At 44.9% G+C, this 23,653-nt stretch overlaps 2 protein-coding genes across 2 annotated transcripts; both read right to left on the minus strand.

Annotated features, from left to right (window-relative positions):
* Positions 1-2,979: 2,979 nt before the first annotated feature.
* On the minus strand, positions 2,980-6,533 carry Lrit2 (leucine rich repeat, Ig-like and transmembrane domains 2). Its single transcript, XM_020185046.2, has 3 exons — positions 6,424-6,533; positions 5,372-6,153; positions 2,980-3,725 (listed from the first exon to the last, which is right to left on the minus strand). Exons 1-3 carry the CDS (start codon positions 6,531-6,533, stop codon positions 2,980-2,982), a joined length of 1,638 nt encoding a protein of 545 aa, XP_020040635.2.
* A 6,137-nt stretch (positions 6,534-12,670) lies between these two features.
* On the minus strand, positions 12,671-22,113 carry Lrit1 (leucine rich repeat, Ig-like and transmembrane domains 1). Its single transcript, XM_020185034.2, has 4 exons — positions 21,992-22,113; positions 18,117-18,583; positions 15,172-15,477; positions 12,671-13,632 (listed from the first exon to the last, which is right to left on the minus strand). Exons 1-4 carry the CDS (start codon positions 22,111-22,113, stop codon positions 12,671-12,673), a joined length of 1,857 nt encoding a protein of 618 aa, XP_020040623.2.
* Positions 22,114-23,653: the final 1,540 nt, after the last annotated feature.

A 23,653-nucleotide genomic window follows, 5' to 3' on the forward strand; every position in this document is an offset into this window, starting at 1 on the left:
ATGTAAGGAGTTGGGAGACAGGAACTGCAGCTGGGCATGGCCTCTCCTTCCTGGGCCCCGAGAATGGAGAATTAGCCATGGACAATCAATAGTTGTGACTCAAAGAGATCTTCAGTCATTTTTTCCTTCCCTGTGGCTGAGCTCAGACTTTCTAATCATATGAAATAATGAAGTGATTTTATAGCTTGGGAGCCCTAGATCTGAATTCAAGTTTTATCATTTATGTGTGACTTTGGCAAGAAACCAAGGCATTCTGGGCCTCATCGATTCAGGGTGTGAAGACTTGCTGCTGTGAAAATGACAGGAACTAATATATGCAAAACACTTAGAGCTGGCTTTGTAGCTACAGATAGGAGCTCAGTAGGCAATTGTTACTTAGGTACAAGAGGGTATGTGAAGATGATTGGCCCACATATAAGAGCATATGTCCAGGAGGAAAGAACCCTCTCAAGCAGTCTCACCCTAGGATATTCCCACCTACTGATGGTCCTGGTTTCTTTTGTACTTGGAGAAGAGAGGAGAACAGATAGAAGGAAATAGAGAAGGCTTGGCACCATAGCATCTGTGACCTGCAAAGCCTTTAGCCTGGGTTTGGGCATCTTCCCCACAAGGGAGTAAGGAATACATGAGATATCCCCAAGAGAACCGGTGAGACCCTGTCCTGACAGCTCTGCCTCAGAGCACAACTGAGGAAATGTGGTAAGAGCTGGGGAGGAACTCACATCTCCTGCTTCAGATACTGGCTCTTTGAGCAATGGATTTTTTTTTTTTTTTTGGCAGTACTGGGGTTTGACTCAGGATCTCATGCTTGCTAGACAGCCACTCCACCAGCCCTGTTCTGTGTTGGATTTTTTTCGAGATAGGGTCTCACTATTTCCCCAGGCAGGTTTCAAACCATAATCCTCCTGACCCCTGTCTCCCAAGTAGCTAGGATTACAGGCGTGAGTCACAGGCACCTGGCTCTTTGTTGTTTCATTGTTGAGACGGCGTCTTGTTATGCTGCCTGGGTTGGTCTTGAGCTCATGAGCTCAAGTGATCCTCCTGCTTCAGCCTGAGTAACTGAGACCATAGGCATATGCTACTATGCCTAGCACAATGGAAGCTTTGAGAGAATCCAGGGCCAGTGTGGCACCTGTTGGTAAGTGGTGAGCTTGTCTGGTGATTATCAAGGGCCCAGGCCATGGAAAGATGGACAGGGATAATAAAGAAGATGATTCATGAGGACCAAGACAGGATGAGTGGACATAGGGAGGTCTCCATGGAAGACTCACAAAAAACTAAGGGGGAAGAGATCCTCCAAATGGCCTAATTTCCAGAATGAAGTAGTTATGGTTTCAGCTACCACACTTTGATTAATAGAGTGTTGGGGATATCTGTGTGACATTATGAAATCATGCAAATGCATCTCATTGGCTAATGAAGTTCAGTTGCTTGTTATTACTCAATAATTAATGCAGTCATTCCAGTGCTGACACGTGTTGTGAGTCTATCATCTATGCTGGACCTTCTCTAGGTGTCAGGTAGACAGACTTTAAAAGAAAGAAGAAAAGAAGGCTGGGGGTATGGTTCAAGAGGTAATGCACTTGCCTAAAAATTGCAAGGCCCTGAGTTCAAACCCCAGTGTCACCCCCCAAAAAATTTCTTAAATAAAACCATCATAAATCCAGGATAATTTCTAATATAAATCTTTAGGATTTTTTCAAGGGAAATCCCAAGGGTTTTAAAAGGCCTCGGATTCTGAGAAATCCTCCTGACCACATTTTCCTCCCTAAATTTCCATATTTAGAGGAACAGTGAACACTGCCCTGCTCCCTACTCTTACTGCTAGGCTTGCTCCTCTTCCACAGCCCTTCCTCCCTTCTTCCCCTCTCTATCCCATGCCTATCACCAACCTCCTTCACAATTTCCACTCCCACTTTATGGTGGCACCAGGCCACTTTGTGATAGCTATACCCATACATCTGCTCCCTTTATCCTATGGAAGGAAATGCAGAGAGGCCTCTAGAAGTATAATTCTCATGCACTGTAACCACTTGTCTTCAAATATTTACCACAGGAAATTCCTCACAAAAAAATACTGTATTACATACATTTGTGTGTTGTTATACATATGTGCACATCTAAATATATGTACATATAATTTTAAAATATATGTTCTTTAGAATGATAATAACTTTATGATTATGTTTTTTAAAACTTCTTCATCTGTAAGAGATCAAAGTAAAATATTTATAGGTAAATTGGTGAAAGGCTTTGTGCTTTCTTTAAAATACAAAAAAAGTTGAGGGCAAGGACCAGATGAATAAGACTGGAAAATGTTAGAATTTGCTAAAGCTGACAGAAGAGAAGGAATGTGATTCTCTCTATCTTAGGTATGACTGGAAATTTCATTAAAAAGGTTTTTCTTCTAGTGCCTAGGAGAAAATAAATAAGAACCCAAAGGAATGAGGTAACAACTGGCCTGAATATGAGTGCTGTCTTCAATTTAAAATTTTTATTTCCACCAATATTATCAACAAGTCCTGATATTCAGTGAGCACAGTGACCACAGTGAGGAAGGTCAACCTCCGCCCCCATTGAGAAAATGATGGAATTAGTGGGATCGAGTGGTGGCTTGCTGCCTGCCAGATGGGTGATGTTGAACAAGTAATTGAATTTTCACAGCTTAAGTTTCTTCTACTATAAAAGGAGTATTTTTGCCTTCCTTTAAAGGATAATATATGTGAAATGTTACACACAAATGTTACATGTAAACATGATCAGTTTGTTAGGGCAAAGCTCCATTAGCCTTAGCTCCATGAAGTTAAGAACTGTGTCCCTTTTCACTGTTGAAACCCCTCTGTCAGGTTCTATATCTGGAATACAGTAGTACAATGAGTACTTGTTGAATAAATGGATGAAGCCAAGTTGAGCTGCCATGGAGGGTTAGTTGGAGGCCACACCGTTTCTACCTCATGGCCTGGGTTATTGGATGCTATTTTAATTTTCTCTCTTCTCATCCCCCTCCATGACTCTGTGCCCTTCACCATCCTCACAGACAGCTGGATGATCTCTAAAGGTGCTTTCCTTGCATTGTGGGACTGCCCAGGGACACCTGGGAGCTTTCCTGTGATGAGGACAGCAGTGCAGGCCCCACTCACTGTAGCTGCATGGACCCTGGGCTGCCCAGACATAAGCACCCACAGGCACTGCCAGGAGCACAGCACAGAGGACCACTGTGACATGCAGGAGGCGTTCGCGACCATCCAACCCACTACTGTCTCTGCCTGTCACAAAAACCACACACTGGCCCTGGTGCGGAGATTGTCTGCCTAGGCTGAGACATGCCTCATATTTTGTGCTAGGCAGGAGATCATCCACAGCATATGTATTGATTCCTGGGCCAATGTGGACCACCTCCTTCCTGAGGGCTTCCTCAGATGCAATGTAGAGGGTGAACCACTGCTCCTCAGGGGTGTTGGCTACTGCAAGCCACTCCAGCAAGATCCCACGTACTGTCTGCTTGACCACCCGCAGGTCAACATAGGCATTACCCTCCAAGGAGACGGAAAGAGAATTGGGTGCAGGCAGGGCCTGGATAGGCTGGACGTGGAGGGAGATGATAAGGGTGTTCCTACCAATAGAATTGGAGGCCATGCAGGTGTAATTACCGCTGTCTACGAGGTGAGCAGTAGGGATGACAAGCTGAGATAGAACAGCATCTTCTGCGGTAGAAGAGGTCAACACTGGATGGAAAGAAGAGCAAAACGGTTCTGTGCATTTCTCTGATAAGCATTTGGAAAGTCCCATCAATGACAGCTTGTGTCAAAAAGTGATGATAATGATTTATTAAACATGTATTTGGTGCCAGGTGTTTTCTTCCCAGAAACCCTGTAAGGTAAGTATGCAATTTTTATATAAGATGTTGAAGATTAGAACAATCCTTCACCTTTCCCACAGTGAGAGTTGTTTGGAAACAGCACTTGATCTGGAACCTGGTTCTTCTGACCATAAATACCACAGTCTTTCAACATCTGTAGCTGCTCCCACCAAACACCTTGGTCTTGCTGAGCCTAACACCATGACTTTCAGGAGATTTCTCACAATTGTGTGAATGAGTGATATTGTGAGCCCCAAGAAGGCTTTCTTACCACCTGAATGTGTAGTACCTCAGACCCTAGAGCCAAATTTATGGGTTCCTTTATCTTACTAAATACATAGTCCTGGAAAGGTGCCTAAATTCTCTTGGGATGATAGTAGCATTCACCCCACTAGTTTGATAGCAAGTGTTCATGAAGTCTGAACTGTTATTATTTCTGGGAGACTATATATAACATTATGCTAAGAGTGATTATATAACATCACAAAGACAACCTCTAGATGCATTTCCTGGTCTTCAGAGACTGTATCTCTCCTCCATGGGCATTTAATCTGCAGCCAACAAGGTATGATCAAAATGATGGGAAGAAATGAAAAATTCAATTCACTGGGTATTTTTAACCATCTGGATGTTTGTCACCAAGTATGTGGGTGACTAGATGCATTTCCCAAATTTGACCATAATATTTTAAGTTTTCTTGTAAACAGAGGAAGATGCAGGAATCTACAAATGTCCTTCCATGTTCAAGATACTCCTGGAGAGGCCATGCCTGTCTTTGTGAAATTCCCAACACTACAAGAGTTTCCAGTTGAGGTGTGAAAAGAGATCACAGAGTTCCAGGAAAGAAGCAGGTTTGGACCCCAGTTCTGGGGTCCATAGAGGTCACTTCCTTTCCCAAAGCTCTAGGAGCATAGTTTCAAGGTAATAAGGTCTGATTGGAAGTGAAAGTTCAGTCAATATATTTGACTTCCCATTCTTTTCAGATGGTAAGAATTAACTGGGATCAAAGGAGTGAGGGGATGAGGAACACTTGCTAAAATATATATCCTTAGCCCTGAACTCTGAATTCCAGTCTCCAGAGCAGGGCTCTGAGGTCTTATTTTAAATAAGCACCCAAGTAATTCTGCTCAGACAAGTTTAGGAAATAAATAATAGATACTCTCTAGAATTAACTCACTATAGCGTTTCTCACCTAGAAGGCTCTCAAAGAAAATATTTTGTTCATATACAATTCTATAGCATTTCTATAATATGTTAAATCAACTCTAGTATATGTATTTATATATGTATATATGTCCTAGAGAGATCTGTGTACAACCATTTAAAGCAATGCTAATAGTGGAACATTATCTTGGAATCTTGTCTGTTCTGGGGTGTTAATTCATGCCCATGCCAATCTTACCTGCATCCATCCTTTATGACAGACACAGTTTAGTACCTCCCAAATGAGGTAGGATTGCTATAGACCTCTGCCTTCCCCTCAGGTATGCTGAGAGGGCACATGCGGCTTACCATCAAATTCTCTCCATGTGCTGAGGGGATACATCCATGCAATGGTTGGTGAGGGACTGGCCTGTGACAAGCATCGCAGAGTCACCTTCTGTCCTACCTGGATGGTGACATTGACACTGGGTGTTGAGATCTGTGGTTTCATGCAAGTCCTGAGCTCAATCTCATGAAAAAGCTTCCCAGCCTTGGAGGAAGGGCTCTGGCATACCAGGTAGGAATTCACCAGGATGACTGGGAAGGTAATGGACTTGACAAACTGGACAAGCCCTCCAAGACGGCAGTCACATACCCAAGGGTTGTTGTGCAGTGCCAGCACCATGCTGGAGAGCACCTCAGCCCCACAGCCAGGCTGCTGGCATTTTTGGTAGGCCAGCCAGTTCAAGAAGACACTCTTGGATACAACTGTAAGCCTATTGGAGGATAAGTCAAGGTAGGTCAGTTTAGCCAGGAATTGAAGAGCCAGCTCAGGAAGTATGTCAATCCTGTTGTGTCTGAGATCCAAAACCCTCAGGAAAGGGGTGGCCCGGAATGCTGTCCATGGTACTGAACAGAGTTTGTTTCCCTCCAGTCTCAGCTCTCTTAGTTTTGGCACATGGTCCAGTGCTCCTGGGTGGATCACAGTGACATTGTTAAAGTTGAGCCAAAGGTATTCCAAGGTGCTCATGTTGATGAAAGATCCTCGGGGAAGTTCAAATAGGGGTGAGTTTTCAATTCTCACTTGCTTGAGCTCTTCAGGAAGGTTCCCTGGAAGTTTTCCCAAAGGGACAGACATGCACTGCAGAGTCCTGTACAAAAAACCAGAAAAGCTTTAAGATGAACATTAGGGAACTTGGATGTGATATCAGGTGAATCCTGGCATTAGATATGTGAGTTAGATGAAATAGGAGACCTGTTTTGGTAAAAATTCTCAGTTCACCAAAGTCCAGCACTAACTAAAATGAGTCTCTTGGAGATTTATCTGATTTCCTGCCAATTCTAGGCCTGTGTATGCCTATATCAGCCCTAAAGAAAGCCCATTCCCTGTAGCCCTCTGTTATCCTGGTAGCATAGCGCACCTGCCAACATTCTCCTCCGAGCAGGTACATCCTGGCAGGCAGAAAGCCTGAGCTGCGTGTATATCCAAAAAGACAAGAACTGGTAATAAATCATGAAAAACTAAAGCCATATTTCTCTGTAAGAGGCTACTTTGTGTGTTTTGCATAGGTATAGTCCCAGTTTCCTAGTGACAAATCCTATTACTGGTAATCCGTGGTGATGTAGGTCAGCACATTATGAACAAAGACCCTGGATTCTCTGAGGTCTGCTATGGCTCAGACCATAGACTCTGGCAGAACCCATGCACAGGGAACTATGTCTCTTAACTACAGTCAGAAAAAGAACATTTTTCTGGTTCTTGAGTCTGAAAGGTGAACTCTAAGTCAGATACTCAGTTCTATCCTGGTTCTACCTTCCTTCAACCTCTTACAAAGAAGTCTGAGATAAACAGGTAACACTATTCTGAGCACCACAGTTCATGAAATTTGACCGGAATCCAGTTAATAGTTCATAGTTCTCAAATGATTTCTGAAACACAAAATTCCTAACCATTTTCTTGAAGTGACAGGAGATGAGTAACAAAGTAATTCTGTGATCATTCCTATCACTTGTTCTCTCCCCAACACCTTTGGTGATGTAATTAGACACACCAAAACAACTGCAACTGCAGCCTGGATGGCCAGACTCAGAGAAGCACCAGTGGTGCAGTTTCAAACACAGAATGACATTTTCTTATAAAACCAAGGCTTTGGGTGCCAGGGATGTAGAGCAGTGTTAGACCTTTTCCTTTAGTTTTCCTAAGTGCTATGTTTTTCACATCATAAAATCAAATACCTACACTTTTAAGTGGTATGTATGATATGATATTGCTCTGCCACTCTTCAACCATTCAGCAAATATTTTTTGGTCATCTTCTCTCAGCCACATACCTGCTAGGTGCAAGGAATGAAGTGGCAAGCAAATTGTCATATACCTTGTCCCATAAAGTCTTCTCTCTTGCTCGTGTTCCTGAATTTTGAGGCTGGGGGAAATGTCATTTAACCTCCATGGGTCTCACTTTCTTCTCTAGTGAGAATATTAGTAAATAACTCACAGTGCTTCTAGGGAATTTTCAGATTATTTAAAATAAAGCACCTAGCATACAATAGATGTACAGTAATTTACCTCCTGTAGCAACAGAATCTTAAAGGACAAAAATACCAACTTCTCTATTAGCTGGTGCACTTCAGATGAATATTGAAATTCCATGGATTCTTGTAAGACTCATGACATACCTTATACCCTACAAAAGTCTTCAGTGAAAAAAAATCCGCTTAGTAGTTAACCAGTAAAGGGAAAATGGGTCACAAACTAAGCTGATTACAATCCAGGATTTCCACTCATGTCAGATATATTTGCTGGAGTTCCCAGGCAGCCTAACTTTACAATCTGGGTACATCTTACAGATCCTCTCCAGGTAAAAATCAAAAACAAGGAGTGTGCTACAGGCACAAAGTTGTGGCAGATGTGGAGACTGTTGTCTTGACCATCTTTCAAGAGATAAGTAGATGCTTAGCTGTCAGGAGTGCTTGCACAGGCTCATGCCCTTCCCAAAGCAGCCCACACCAAGTGACAGGTGGTGAAGGCATCAGAGCCTAGTCATTGTGGCCAACGGGTTCAACTCTGATGAGCAATTTTTGCTCCAGAGTCATCTGACAGGTTTGCCAACGCTTCATCAACCTTGCTTCATGAAATAGTTTCTGCTGGGTATTGAGGGGGGAGGAGGGGGGGCGGAGTGGGTGGTAAGGGAGGGGGTGGGGGCTGGGGGGAGAAATGACCCAAGCCTTGTATGCACATATGAATAATAAAATAAATAAATAAATAAAAACAAAAAAAAGCTTGCTTCATGGAAATACATAACTATGGGTATGCAAAACCGCTAGTGAATAACTTTCTCTCCTCTTAACACCAAAAATAAAATCTCAAAGAATCTTCTTGTTCTCCTATGATTCCATCTCTGCTCATTCCATGCTAACCTTTTCACATATTCCAGAAGTTGGCTACAAGTTGATGAAGAACACCCACTGGCATGCCGTCTCTGGAATCATCTAGACCACTTCTTCTCTTCCCCTCCTCTCTGGACTGCCTCACCTTTTGGTTTCCTTATTTAGCATAGGGGTGTAGGGAGCAGCTATGGTAGGAGTCAGGGAAAGGGACGAGGACAATTAATGCTAGTTGGGGTCATGTAATTTAGGTAAAATAACTTGTGGCTAAATGTTACTAAACTAAAGAGACCTTAACAATAAAGGGAGTATTGATTCTATTTCAACCCAATCTGCAGGATGCTTTTAGGAATTTGTCTCTTAGAGCTCTCAGAAGAAATCATCATGGGAGACAAATTACTCTGTGCTTATGAAATAGATATTAATGGCTTCTGGGAGGAAGCCCCTTAGCTTACCTTAATAGACTCTTGATAAGAGAATATCCTATCAGTTCAATCAGAAAATGATACTCATTTGCCAATATTAGCAAAACTTTCATGTAGCCCAGATAGGGAACTGGACAACCTATCAGAGAACACACTGCCACTCCTTTTTCTCAAGCTAGAGTTCTTTCCTACTCTGTCCATCTGTGATCAACCATATCTGAGATGGTCCTTTTTCCATCCATACTCTTTGTGCCTGTGGTAGGCACATAAAAGATCACATTTCCAATTCCCTTTGGTTTTTTGTTTGTTTTTTGCAATATTGGGGTTTGAACTCAGGGTCTACACCTTGAGCCACACCACCTGCCCTTTTTTGTGATGGGTTTTTTTCAAAATAGAGTCTGGGGAACTATCTTGGGCTGGCTATCAAAGCCACCTGGGCTGGCTTTGAACTGTGATCCTCCTGATCTCTGCCTCTTGAGTAGCTAGGATTATAGGTGTGAGCCACCAGCACCCAGTTTCAACCCCCTTTGAAATACATGAGCCATGTGACTCATCTTATACATAATGAAATGTTATAGGAAATGATGTTTGAAAACTCCCTACATCATTCTCTAGTTTCTTTTTTTCCTTGCTGGGGCAACTACTGATACTCAGAGAGTGGAGCCACTGTTAGCCTGGTCCTCAAGTAAATAAATGAAGCAGAGAGCTCCCTTCATACACATTTTCCACTCCCTTGAGTAGCTTCTGTAAAATTAGGTGTTTAGCCACTGATATTTGGGGTTCTCTACCACGCCTAACCTATCCTGCCTACAATGCTCTTGCAAATAAATAAAATATACTCGTGCTTGCAAATTGATGCACGTGTTCACTAGATTATATGATAATTGAAAAACAAAAATTTCTGTTCCAGTCCTCTGAACAAACTATCAGTGGGTCCCTTGATTGATAGCCTAGTTTGATAGCCCACATCTACTTTCCGGAACACATTTTCTGTTATTTGCCTTTTTGTACCCTGCAACTTAGACAATGCAAGTGAAAATAAATAACTTTGGATATACCTTCCACTGTAATCAGGAAAAGACATGATGGAAATGCCACAATTCCAATCAACCTTTAAACTAGGCTTCCAAGGGTCACCACGCCATAGGGTCACCATAGTCCAGACAGGGAGACCTGCAATTCATTTTCCAAGATACTCAGAGGTAATAGATATTCAGGGAGTGATTCATACTAACTAGACACCATTTGTATTCTACCATGGTATGTTTTTGAATGACGTAAATACTCTTGAGCACAATCAAGGAAGACAGAACACTAATGGAAGGGTGAATGATGTGTGTGTGGGCTAGCCATCTTGGAGACAATGACCATCCACACCATGAGATAGGCCCTACTGAAACACTGAAAAGTGTGAACCTTCTCTTCCTTCTTTTCCTCCTCCTCTCTCTCTCTTCCTCTCTCGCTCTCTCTCTCCCCCTGCTCTCCCATTTTCCCTCAGTCTTCTCATTCTCTCTTTCACAATCAATATTGGATATACTAACAAACTTTTGCTTACAAGTTCCTGATTTTTATTCAAACTTCAATAAAACTGGCTATGCGTTAAGTGTCTTTGGGTCAGTAATTGTTCAATCTTGATTGACTCAATCATTTAAAGAAAACATCTTGATTATTTCAACAAGTGGCTGTTACCATCTGTTGCACTTATATTTGTCCATCACTCTCCTGTATCAAAAAATCAGAAGCAAGTCTCAAGACAGAAATATATAAATAATATATAAATATGTATAGTTATAATTATATATAAATGTTTATATATATTGATAATGGGTTAGCAAACTACAGCTTATGGGTCAAATCCAGCTTGTCATCTTTTTTGTAAATAACATTTTATTGACTCATATACATGTCCATTAATTCACGTATCATCTATGGATGAATTTACATTCCATCAGTAGAGTGGAACAGTAGTGACACAGCTTACAACATTTTACAGAAAAATTTTGTTGGCCCCTTATGTAGATAGTGTCTTTGTCATTGTCCAACCAAATAGTTTCTCTTACCAACAACAGTGGCCACAAGACATAATCAAATGCTCCCTCCAGGCTATGGCAAAAAAAAAATCCAATTTTGCTTATGTGCACAGGTCTACTTAATTATTCTGATACCAGATTTCAGTCCTCCAAAAAGTTCATTTTTCATAGCAAATCTGCTGTGGACCACATTGCAGAGATCAATACTAAATAAAGACTTTCAGCCTGGCCAGAAAGTTGTCAGACCAGAATTCAAAAAGATAATCTGTCATTCCTCCATATAAATCATTCAACACTTTGGTTCTCAGTTTTCTCATCTGTAAGATTAAAAAGCCCAACTTCCATAGTGGGTGGTCATGAGCATCAAATGTGAGAAAACTGGCAGAAATATTTTGTGAGGTCTTTAAACATGAGGGAGATTTATATCTAGTAAATGTTGACATGACATCGAGTCTCTTGCATGTTACTAACAGAATAATTCTTTCGGATCTCTTGCTGCCCCAAATGTCCTCAGTTGATACCCAAAACACTTGATACCAGGTACCGTGGATGTCCCTTCACTAGAGCTTAGCTCTGTAGAAAAGGAGTAAATGGAGCCTTCATGTTATTAGAAACATTCACTTTCTTCTGGGCACAGAGACAACATCTCAATGGTTTCTCAGCTTTAGGCAAAACTGAACAAGAATCCTCTAAAGTGGCCTGTTGACTGGCAAGGAAGGCTCTAAGACATTCTCAGAAACCCAGGTAAGTTTCAGCAAGAATCACAAAAGCAGTTACATGGAGCAAAGGAGAGCTGGGTGCCAGGCAGCACTGAGTGGGACAGTGCCTTCTGTCACAGAAGGTGTCTCAGCTCTCTCTAGCCTGGCATGCAGAGAATGAATGAGAGTGGGCTCTTGGGCATCATCCAAATCTGTGGAATTTATTGAAAAATGAAATGATTAGCTCTAGGCAGAATAGCATCCAGAGAATAAATATTAGAATTCAGTGAGGGCACTGTGTGGATGAGCAATGTGTGTGCATGTCTACAAATACAGCTAATGTACAGAGAGACTCTATGTGTGTCAAAAGTTGGCATAAATGTAATCAAGATGCAGTGCAGGAGGGTGGTAAGGACTATTGCCAGTGGAGCCCAACTTCCTGGTCCAAATTCCAGAACAACATAGCAAATCCGATTACTGTTCAGCAAATATTTCCTGCCCCATCCTCACTTACATAAGGAGCAGTGTCCTTACTTACTCTGTTAAAATTGGGTTCGGCCATGATACTTTTTGGCAGACAGAATATGAGCAAATATGGCAGTGTGCCAAATTCAAACTAAGATCATACATGATGTGACATGATTTTGATTATTCTTTAGATGTCATCTGACTTCACCATGAGAGAAGCCTGCCCCACTTAGCCATTGTTACTATCCAACACAGGCTTCAAATGAGACACACAGGGCAGACCCACCCCACTCAACCTGCAGACCTATGAGTGTGAAAAATAAGTGCCCATTGCTGCATAACATTGCGCTTTTACTTTTATCTGTTGCACAGCAAAAATTGACTGGTAACAAGCAACTTCCTTAACCTCCCTGTTTCTTTTCCAAGAAAATGGAGAGAATAGTGGTGCCTGCTCCCAAAGATTGTTGTAATGCATATAAAGCACTTAGAACACTTCCCGGTACACTGTAAGTACTTAATAAGTATTAGCTGTGGTCATGCAAAGTGTATGAGTAAACATGTGCCTGATTGATTAGAGTAGTTGAGCACATGGTCAGATGTCAGAGTGAGTGTGTGAGCTTGAAGAGGGAGAGTGGACCTGGCAGGTGCCGGAGGGGACCCGGCCTCAGCAGAAGTACTCATTAATGCGCCTACCGCCCCTGACCCCCAAGGCCTGAAAGTCCAGGCTGGAGCGGGCTGAGAGCAGTCTGTCGGCCTCACTGAGGCTGCTGCGGGACAGCTCTTCTGAACCATCCTCACTGTGGCGCAGCCTCTCCAGGTGGACATAAGCGCCTGCCGCCTCAGCAGAGCCCTGGGCTCGGCATTTGCGCCAACGCCGGCGGAGAGCCCCACAGCAGACCAGCAATGTGGGAGGCAGAGCGATGACGGCCGCAACGCTGATCACCACCATGTTGATGAGCCTCTGGGTGCCCTCGGCGTCCACTACCTCGTCGGTGGAGAAGATGACACACTGCTCCTTCCGCGGCACCAGGCCCCGCGCACAGACGCAGGCCACATATTTGGTCCTCGGCGCCAGCCCATCAATGGTGACGCTGGTTTTCCCAGGCTGCACCATCATCCGTCTCATGTCACGCTGCCCAAAGACTGCATAGAGGACACTGAAAGCAGTTGCATTCCCACTCTGAGGGGCCTTCCACAGCAAGGATACGCTGTGGTAAGTATCCCCCACCACCTTGAGAGATCTCACCATCTGTGCCTCCTGGGGTTCCTCTTGTTTGTCGGAGAACTCTTCTGGGGCACCCATCTGCAAGTGTTGGAGGATCAGTTCCTCTTTCATGCTGGGCACAGAAGACAGGGGCTTGGGAATATGGGGGACATGCCTGGCCACCAGCTTGTTGTTGTAAGCCGCAGCTTCAGCCCCCTTTCCTGTCCTTGCCAATAGTGCCCCTGGGATCCCACTGTGTTCTGTGGAAGTCTGGGGCTCAGTGATGATGAGGGAGATAAGAGTCTCTGAGACTCCCAGGAAGTTCTTGGCCTGGCAGATGTAGTCTCCAGAGTCAAGGTAAGACACCACAGGCAGGTCCAGCAGAGTCCAGCTGGAGCCATCGCTGGAGATTTCCTGGTGCACTAGAAGAAGAAGAAGCAGATGTGGGAGAATGAATAGGCCCATCTGCCTCAAGCTCCCTTCCTGGCTAAGTTCACAGCCTCTGGGTTGTACCACACACTGTACAGAATACCTTGTCATCCTGAGAAAAAACTGGCAGACATTCAACTTTCAAGCCATTTAAGGCCCAGCTCAATGGGTCATTCAAGGCCAGCCTCCTTGCCTTGAGAGCTGTATACCCTTGGCTTAACTAGTCAAGAAGATTACCTGGGCTCAAATTATGGTGAGTCCATGGTGCTCCAGGCTGAGGCTAAGCCTAAGAATAACTGCCTTCTAATTCTGAGATATTCAAAGTGTGTTCGTCAGGGCTCTGATATCCTGCAGAGGTGACTCCTTAGGGCCAGCAGACAGGTGCATTGGGGTAGGCATGTCAGAGGGTGAAGATGAGACAAAGGCCCAGCTGGAAGTACCCTGCCCACCTCTGTCCAATGCCTCTAGCGCTTCAATCAGAGCATTTTCCTTCTTTACAGAACCCACTATTCTTGAGCAGTAGTTACCAACCTAGTTGAAGGAGACACAGATGAAAGCTGGGGGCAATGTGAGGTTTTCTGCTTAGATGCTTAGGAATCCCAGCTTCTTCTTATATGAACTGTGTGATGTCGGCCAAGCATTTGCCTTCCAGAGTTCCCACTTAATTGTTTGTAAACTAAAGGTTTACTCAGGTTGCTCTTTAAAGTTCAATGGTTTTGAGGGTATAATTCACTTAGCACAATTATAGGCCCACATGAATGGGGGGGACAAACCAATCCAGGTTATAATACATACATACATGGAATACCTCAATGAAACTCCATGTATAGATATCTTAAACAAACAAAAAAGTCTTTTTTTTGAAATGGAGAACAGGAAGGTAAAACAGTTCCTATCTGGGAGTTGGTACCAGGGGCAGGGGGGGGAGCAGATATAAGGAAAGGGCATAGGAGGGTAAGTATGGTAGAAATATTATGTACTCATGTATGAAAATGGAAAAATGAGACCTGTTGAAACTATTCTGAGAATGGAGGAGGGGGAATAGAGGAGAATGATGGAGGAGGTGAATTTAACTAAGATATATTGTAAGCACTTTTGTCACCATGTACCCCTAGTACAAGAATAATTATAATAATAAAAAGAAAAAGAGCTCAACAGATGATAACTCTCATCATTAATTACTCTTGATTGTACTGACTTAACATTTACAACTGGGGAACTTGCTATAAATATTAAATATACTAAGAGAGTGTCTTTTACCAAAAAATCAGCTTTTTATTCCTTCCAAGATGGGCCCTGAGTCTCTAATACAGTGGCTGGTGGGACAGGACAAGTCGAGAGCCCTCCTCATTGTTCAAGCCACTTTCCCTATGCTCCACCTCTGGGCAGATCCTGTCCAACTCCATTCAGACAGATAGGAGCCCAGTCTGGCTTAAACTGCTTCCTCTGACACTGTCCCCTCCCTACTTGGCACACTGATCCACTCACCCCAGGCTGGGGGCTCAGTGCAGAAGTCCCTGTAGCTTACATACCCGTGCCATTGAGTGGGCACCCATTGGCTCTCCGCCAGCTCATCTCAGGCCCAGGGACACCGGTGGCTCCACAACGTAGTAGTACTGTGCTGCCCACAGGGGATATAATGCTGGTCACCCCCGGATGGAGCTCTGGACTCTGGCACTTCCTCAGCTCCAGCTGGCTGAAGGCCACTCCAGCCAAGCTGCGTGGGCTGCCACACCTCAGTTTGGCTTCAATGAAGACCAAGTTTGGGACCCAGCTATCCAGAAGATGGACCAGGTCATAGAGTCGGCAATCACACACCCAGGAATTGTCCTGTAGCCCTGAAGGAATGTGAGAGAAGGTAAACAGTGAGTCCTAGACATTCAGATCCTTTAGCCTAGCTCCTTTTACCCTCAGGTAAGATGAGGCAGGTCCTCAGCTCCAAATAAGTAGAACTGGCCTCCAGGCCCACTTCCTTTCCTTGCTGTATTATCTTAAACCTGGTTCTCCATCTTGAATGAAAGTTTACTTCCCTTCAGGGTTGCTGGAAGCCTAAATAAAGATATATCATTAAGCATGGTGAGGACTGGTGAAGTGGCTCAAGAGGTAGAGCACCTGCCTAGTAAGTGTAAGACACTGAGTTCAAACCCCAGTACCACCACCAACAACAACAAAAAATTCATTATGCCTGAGGCCGTACAGCATACTGACAAAATGCATTCACAGCAGCCATACTTAGGAGAATCCTTTCAAGTCACTATCCAGGAAAAAAATTTGCAATATGCCAAAATCCATTTCTAAAACTGCTTTGCTGACCCCTGACCTTTGACCCCAGTCTTCCCAGTATAAATGGCACTTTCAGCATCGTCACAATGAGAATGGCTGCTCTCAGCAATGGTTCTCTTTGACATAAGATCAAACCATGGTACAAAATGGGAGGAGGAGGCTGGAAAATCCTGTAATATATCCTCAGTCCTCTTTAAAGCTGAACATTTTTAAAGAACCAAAAGCAAGTCATTGCACCCACCCCATCAAAAAACCTTACACAGATGAAGAGGCATCATGTTCTAAGGTGCAATTCCTTTTTATATGTTTACATTTCTGAAACACAAGAAGATGAAAGAATTTAATGTGATGTCCTTTCCATCACCCAAAGATTGCTATTAGATTTGATAGTGAGTACAATAATCCGTGATTTCTGATACATTTACCTATATATTTGTAGAAAGAAATGTGTTTAGATTTGACTGTTAGGTCCCTTTGAGCACAACTGAGGGTGCCAGCTCCTTCTGTCACTGGCCAAATGCATTCTATAACACATCTGCAATGCAAGATTCATCGCTGCCCCAGCTCTAGTGGGGAGCTACCTGGCTTTTGCTTGTTACAAAAGGGTCCCAAAAGTTAGTGCAAAAGGCAAAGTTAAACAACAGTGAAACATTCACCCATCAGATTGGCAGTAGTTAAAACATTTTGGCCATTTTAGTTGTTAGTCCCATGAGGGAGTAGGCTTTTTTGTCTGTTTTAGTCACTGCTGTATCCCTAGCACCTAAAATTGGAAGGCGCTCAAAAATATACACTGGGAGACAGGAATAGTGGCTCAAGCCTGTAATCCCAGCTACTTGGGAGGTAGAGATTGGGAGGACTGCAATTTCAGACCAGCCTGGGCAAAAAGTTCGTAAGACATCTCCCCCATCTCAACCCACAGCTGGTTGCAGTAGCATGCCTGTAATTCCAGTTAAGCAGAGAAATAGGAGGACCATGGTCCAGGCCAGTCTGGGTTGAAAGTGAGACCCTGTCTCCAAAATAACCTGCAAGGCCCTGAGTTCAACCAACCCTCAGTACTGCAGAAAACTCACTGAGTGACCTGCCTGGAACTAAGGGGGGCAAAGGGGAAGGGTGGGGGAGGGGCAGGGTGGAGAAATGACCCAAACAATGTATGCACATGTGAATAAATGAACAAAAAAATAAATTAATTAATCAAAACATAAAAACTCACTGAGTGACCACATGAATGAGTGATCTCACACACTAGTGGTGGGGAGTGAGAATTATACCAGCTGCCTTTGAAACTGTGGGCTTGATTCTAAAATCTTTCATATGCACACTTCAGCAATTCCACTTCTTCTGTCCTTCAGAAACAATGTATATGGAAGAATACATGCTGAGAATGTTCTCTGTGACATCATAGATGTTAACAAAATAATGAAAACAATGTAAAGGTTCCCTGAAGGCAGATGGAATGGAACGCTATGCGGAGAACTACTACGGAATATTGTGTCATGGTTTAAAAACTGAACTTACTCCATTTGCAGTAATTTAGAAAGAGTTCCAAGATAGAGTCAATGAAAACGTTAGTGGTGATTACTATATACGATGCAATAAAAATTGTAACATATGACTTTTCTTTGTACATGTACATATTTGTATGACTATGTAAAATGTATTATAAAAGATAAGGAGGGGAAAGGGCTTAGAATAGGAAGAAAAGACAAAGGGGTCATTAGTCTTTTCTGTTATGTTTTAAATGTTTACATATATTCATGTATGAGCTAGATAATTCAGATTGATTTTCCGGTTATGCCGCACGTGCTATCCTCAGGGTCCTCAGGACCAGGTGAGGGCCTTGGGCAGGAAAGGGGAACTGGCTCACCTGGGAAGCCTTTGCTTTGTTAGGAGCCAACCAAGTCAACCCCGCGGTGGAAACTGAGTGTCAGGAAGCTGCCTGCTGGTTGTCTGACGTGGGACACCTGCTGTGTCTCAGTTTCCTTTTCATAACAGCAGAATGTGAAATGGTTCAGTCTGGTTTGGTCCTTGAGCGCCAAGTGGATGGAGTGGATTTCACTCCATCTTGACTCAAACGTGAAAAGTAGGTGTGGTTTCTATTTTCCAGATAAAGAATCAGACTCAAAGAAGCTTGGAAACTTGCTGAAGACCCCAAGGTTCACCAGGATGGTTCCAGGTGAAGAACACCGTCTCTTACCTAGGACCAGCCTGGAGTGGTGGCCGGGAAGGAAGGGCCCGGTCTTCAGTTGAGCCCAGGTGAGGAGCAGCTCCTGCGGCAGCCTCATCAGCTGGTTGCTGGAGAGGTCCAGGAAGGTGAGGTTTCCCAGAAAGCGGGCGGCGTCCGGCGGCACCACGGACAGACGGTTGGCCTGCAGGTCCAGCAGTCGTAGCTGGGGGGCGTCACGGAGCGCCGCCCAAGGGAAGGCGGCCAAGCGGTTCCCGGGCAGCCGCAGCTCGCGCAGACGCCGCAGGCCCCGCAGCATGAGGGCGCTGAGCTCGCTGACCGCGTTATAGGGCAGCCACAGCTGCTCCAGGCGACCCAACTGCCGGAAGGCCTCGCCTGGCACCCTCCGGATAGCCGTACGCTCCAGGCACAGCCTGCAGGTGTCCGGAGGGATAGACGCCGGGGGCAGGGTCATGTCGGGATCACTGCAAACCACGGTCCTGGTCACAGAAATGGGAGATATTTGAGCAAGAGTCCTGCCAGATCAGGGATCGCCCCTCACCACCTCCCTTATGAAGCCCCTAGATAGTCCTGTTAAGACAGGACACCAACTTCAGTGTCCATGCCATAGAGGACTCTGAAGAGGGGGCCCTAGAAAAAGCAGCCTCATGCTTTTGGGGCTTCTTGCTTTTAGAGCAGAGCCCTTCACAAGGGTCTAAGGAGGACCCTCTTGTCTTCATTGTCCTGAAAGACCTCACAGCTAAACTATGTTCTTTTATAGCCCACAGCCTTCAGTGCACTAAGATGAACAGTATTAATAAATAAATCCTGTAATTGTCACATATAGTGCATTAGATATGTTCATTTGTTAAATTATGCCTTCGTTTTAAAAATCACTTTGGCTTACCGGTTTGGGCCTGTATATTTTTAAATGCCAAGCGCATCAAAAAATGGAAGTGCCTCAAATCTCTCCTGACTGGGAGGGACTGTGAGATGATCAGGGTCTCTAAGAGTTGGGACTTAGCAGTCACGCAGTTGGATTCATATCTAGGCTCTTTGCTTGCTGGATGTGTGTCCTTAGGTACATTATATAACCTCTCTTCCCCCAGTTTCCCCATAAAAATAGACTCCACCTCACTGGGCAGTTATGGGATTTAAATGAGATTATATACTGCCTATCATCCTCTAAGAGCCCAGCACTGTTGATCACTGTCATAAATTTCTGCAATTCAGCACTGTGGGTAGATCAAAGCAGTCTTACCAGCTCCTTTTAAAGTTCCTTCTGGCCAAAGAGTGACAGGTGTGTTCTATTATGATTGAGTTCAAAGCTGAGGCTATCAAGATGACAGAAAGCAGTCCTGCCCCCAAGAAGTCTGCAACTCAGGGCTGTGTTTTATGCCATCAGTGAGACTAGCACCTCATATGAGATAAATTGGAAAGGGAGGGACCAATCCCCAGAAACAGAAAGTGTGAAGGCTGGGCATTGGTGCCCAGCCTTTGTGCAGCACCAGTCTCATCTGGAGCATAAGCAGTGCCAGTGCTCACACTGGAAAGGAGTAGGGGTGGCCATCTTTTGCTTTGCTGAAAAAGATCATTCTCCATAACTTCATCATGCATTACTCAGATCAGGCCTTCCTGGTTTAAGACAAGCACTCCACCAGCATCAATTTGCCAGCTTATCTCACATATGGTACTCAAGCATAGCTGGGCTTGGCCTTGTTTTTTTCTTATAAATGGTGCTACAAAAGGCACAGGTATTCCCATCCACTCATATTCCTCAGATAAGGAGCAGAACTCCTACTAAGTGATGGGCAATTCAGAAGAAAATCAAAGTCACAGCCCCTGTCTCCTACAGTTTCTAATTTACGCAAGGAAGAAAGAGCATTGAAGGCAATAACATCTTCAGGACAGAATACAGGTGGGGTGTTAGCAAGAAGGAAGGTCTAGATATAGGTGGGACGAAAGGAATTGATGGGAAAACATAGGTAGGAAACAGTCAAGGGAGGAATTAAAGGGTACTAGTAAGAGCCCAGTAAGAGGACAGGGTTATGTAAATCAACAGCACAGCTCCTAGTGGGACAAACCAGGCACAGAGAACATGGAGATAAATGTATCCAGGTGCCCAGACCAGCCCTCCCAGCAACCCTAGTCCCCACAGGGATACAAAGTCTGTTCACCATACAGGAACATGAGGCAGGGCAGTTTGCCAGGGTGAGGTCTCTGAGAAGTCTGATTAGACCTGGATCTTAGGGAGGCAGCTAAGGTGCAGGAGGTGTGGTCTAAGTGCACAGTCTATGCCCCTTGCCACTGGGAATCAACACCTCACCCCCATCCCCTGTATAGGAATGGCCTCATTCCCCTTATAGGACACTCCATGCAGATAGGCTAGTGCACATCAACCCTGGGACTGTCAGGCAGGTGTAGCCAGTGTAAGAGCTCTGGATTTAGAGGAGGGAGAGTCTACTGGCTGACATTAAGGGCTTTAGAAACTGCCCATTGAAGTCCACTTTCCATCCAAAGACCAACTCTGCTACCTGGTGCTCACCCTGGTCTCTACACATGCCAGCATCCCCAGATGCGAAGATTCTGGAAATGGAGTCAGAATTCCTGGATTCTGAGATTTGTTTCATCATTGATGCCATGTGACTTTCAGGGAGACTCTTTGTCACCCTGATCACACTGTCCTTGGCCACAAGCTATTTCCCAGCCTGCTTAGGGCTCAACCTGGCTTCCTGAGTGAGAGGAAACAGAACATCAGGCACTTGGGCCAAATATATAATTCTTCCTGTTCCTCAGGCCATAGAGGATGTCATTTCTTGGGGGTTTCTCTCCATTCTGTTGCTCCTCCAATTAATCCAACATTGGAAGGATCACAGAAAGGGTAGCTCTTGCAACACTGTTCCCTGATCAAAGATTATCAGTGGTTCTTCAGCGCCCATCTAAGACAAGGAAAAAAAGAAGGATGCAATTCCAGAAGATTGAAAGTTGATAGGAAAGGCCTGAAGCAGAGGCTGAAACCCTTGCCAGTTAGGAAGTGCAGAGGTCATTGAGAGGTTAGAAAATTGGAGAAAAGATGGTTTAAAGACTGTCAAAGAGTGGAAGAAAGTGAGCCACAGCAGAAGACCGAGAGTCCACAAGCCACAGTGGCCTTGAGAAAGTCCCATGGAAAGGGAGAAGGAAAACATGGGACTGCTCTAAAGCATCAGAGGGAGGATGAGGAAAGTCAAGGACAAGGCTGAGGTTGGAGAAAACATATTTGCAATGGAATGGGCACTCCCTGTCTTTCAGAACACCCACAGAAAGGAGTCGAGGCTGAAGTTCCTGGGAGACCCAAAGTGGAGAGAGAGCTTAAGGAGATAGAGGTCACATCATGGGTTGCAGGGGTGAGGTGAGTATAAAGCCCTAGGGTGTGACTGAGTCTCCCATGGATACCAGTCATCATGCATCAAGGTAATGGAAGAGACCAGGGAAACAGGGGCCTGGGAGATATAGAAAGGAAGCAAAGAGGAAATCAAAGAGGTAAGGAGGAAACTTCCTAAAGAGGCCTCTCTCCACCACAATGATGGAAAAGGGCACAGGGAAGATTTCTGGAACCAGGCACACCTGGGATGCTGCCATGTAAAAGTACCTGGTACCTCCTGGATAAAGCAACCCCCCAGCTTACTAGAAGACAACACAATGCAGACCACCCCCATAGGACCTTGGATTTCAAGGCCAGGGAGATAGGGGTCTCACTCAGTCTGAGGACCCTGCATCTAGTATGTCTTTATTTATCTGATGGCTTTGAGTTGGGGTATGGAGATCAATGAGCAAATGGGAAGCTGCTGAGCATTCCAACCCCTCCCAACCCAGCCTAGCCAATAGATCAACGAGGGCTCAACAACCCATCCCACACCCCGATGCCATACCTGGCTTTGCTTCCATCACCCAGGATGTGGAGGCTGCAGCTGCACTGAGAAGGGCAGGAGCCCCAGGCCTGGTGGGTCCCCCCAAGGGTCAGGAGCCAGAGCATGCCCACTGCTAGCCACATGACTCCTGGCTCTTCTGATCTGGACAGGGGCCTGTCCCTGGACTGCTCGGTCCTGCCAGCCTGGCAGCTGCTCATTGGCTCACTGCCCCCCCCACACACACACACTCCTGAAAAGCCATCAGATAAACATGGACAGGCTGGGGATTAGGGAGGGGAACCCCAGCTGCAACACTCAGCCGCTTATTGCTTCCTGGGGGTGGGGGTGGAGGGGGTGGAGGATCCCCTTCCATAGCAACAGCCTCAGGCCCAAAGAGGCTGGGGTGTAGCAAGGCAAGGCAGGTGGGCAGCTTCCCACCAGCAGCTACTAGACTGAACGACTGGGCTGCCCACCTGCAAAGTACTCCAAATCAACCAGGCATGGGTAACATAGATCTGTCTCATTGAGGTGGTGGGGCTCGGGGAAGATGAAGACAGAACTCTGGCCTCTAAGAAAGACCTTTGGAAATTCTCTCCTATGACAGTGTCCTTAGTGAAAAAGCAGTAACAAGGAATAAGTCTCCCTAAAGGTGGTGAAGGCATTAGACAGAGCCCATACTCTGGGGCTGGGTTCTTCGATTCAAATCTCAGCTCTTTCATTTACAGGTTGTGACCTTGGGTGAATTACATCACCTCTCTTTGCCCTCTGTCTCTGTCTGACAAAAGGAAGTAAAGTTACTCAACCCAGAGTACTGATGAAAATTGAACAACCCAAGTTTCCCCTGCCTTGACTTCCAGGGGACAGAAGCGCTTTCTCATCAGTTATAAATACCCAGTTCTGCTGGTTTTTACATGTACCTGCTCATAGAGGAGCTGAAAAAAGATGTCATTGCAGGAAGACCTCAGAGATGGCTCTCATGGGCTCACAAACCATCTCAGTCTGCTGGGCAAACATCAGACTGTTTCCCAAATGCCCTCTGGATACCCAGTCTCAGAACATTGTTGGTTTCAACCAGGTCCTTCTTGGCATTATCAAAATGCCAAAGGAAAGAGGTGTCTCTGCAAAAGGATAGGGATCTCCCTCTGTAATGAAGTCCCAGAGCAGTATCTCACAGAGTTCTTAGAGAAGACAGTTTTTACCTGTTCTCCCCTCCCCCAACCTCATTCTGGCAAACCCACTCAAGTTACCAGTGGAGACTGAGCCAAAAATGGTACCAAGTAGTAGACATTCAGGTGACTCATTCATTCACTCATTCACTCATCATACTTGACGCCAAGGTTTTACTGTCTGGTCTAGCATGATTTGCCTGGGTCCTTTGACTTTTCCAGAAGGTTCCCTAGTCCTTTATGCCCAGAGGCCTAAGCAGGCCTAGATCACTGAGGTCTGACCATCTGCCTGAAGAACTGTGCACACAAACACGGTATCTAGTTCTGTGCCAGGACTATTTTGACAATATTGCCTTGTAGGAGATGGTGACTCTGTAACTCCTTCTCTTCCAATCCAGTCAAACCAAAAGACCAGCCTTGCCTGTTGCTACATCAGGGCTTCTTTTCCTTCTGTCTGAAATGCCTTTCTTTTGTCTTTTGCCTACCCTTTTATTCTCAGCTTTGTCTTATGAAGTCT

Source organism: Castor canadensis, chromosome 7 (assembly GCF_047511655.1).
Source record: "Castor canadensis chromosome 7, mCasCan1.hap1v2, whole genome shotgun sequence".
In the NCBI taxonomy this organism is placed as follows: Eukaryota; Metazoa; Chordata; class Mammalia; order Rodentia; family Castoridae; genus Castor; species Castor canadensis.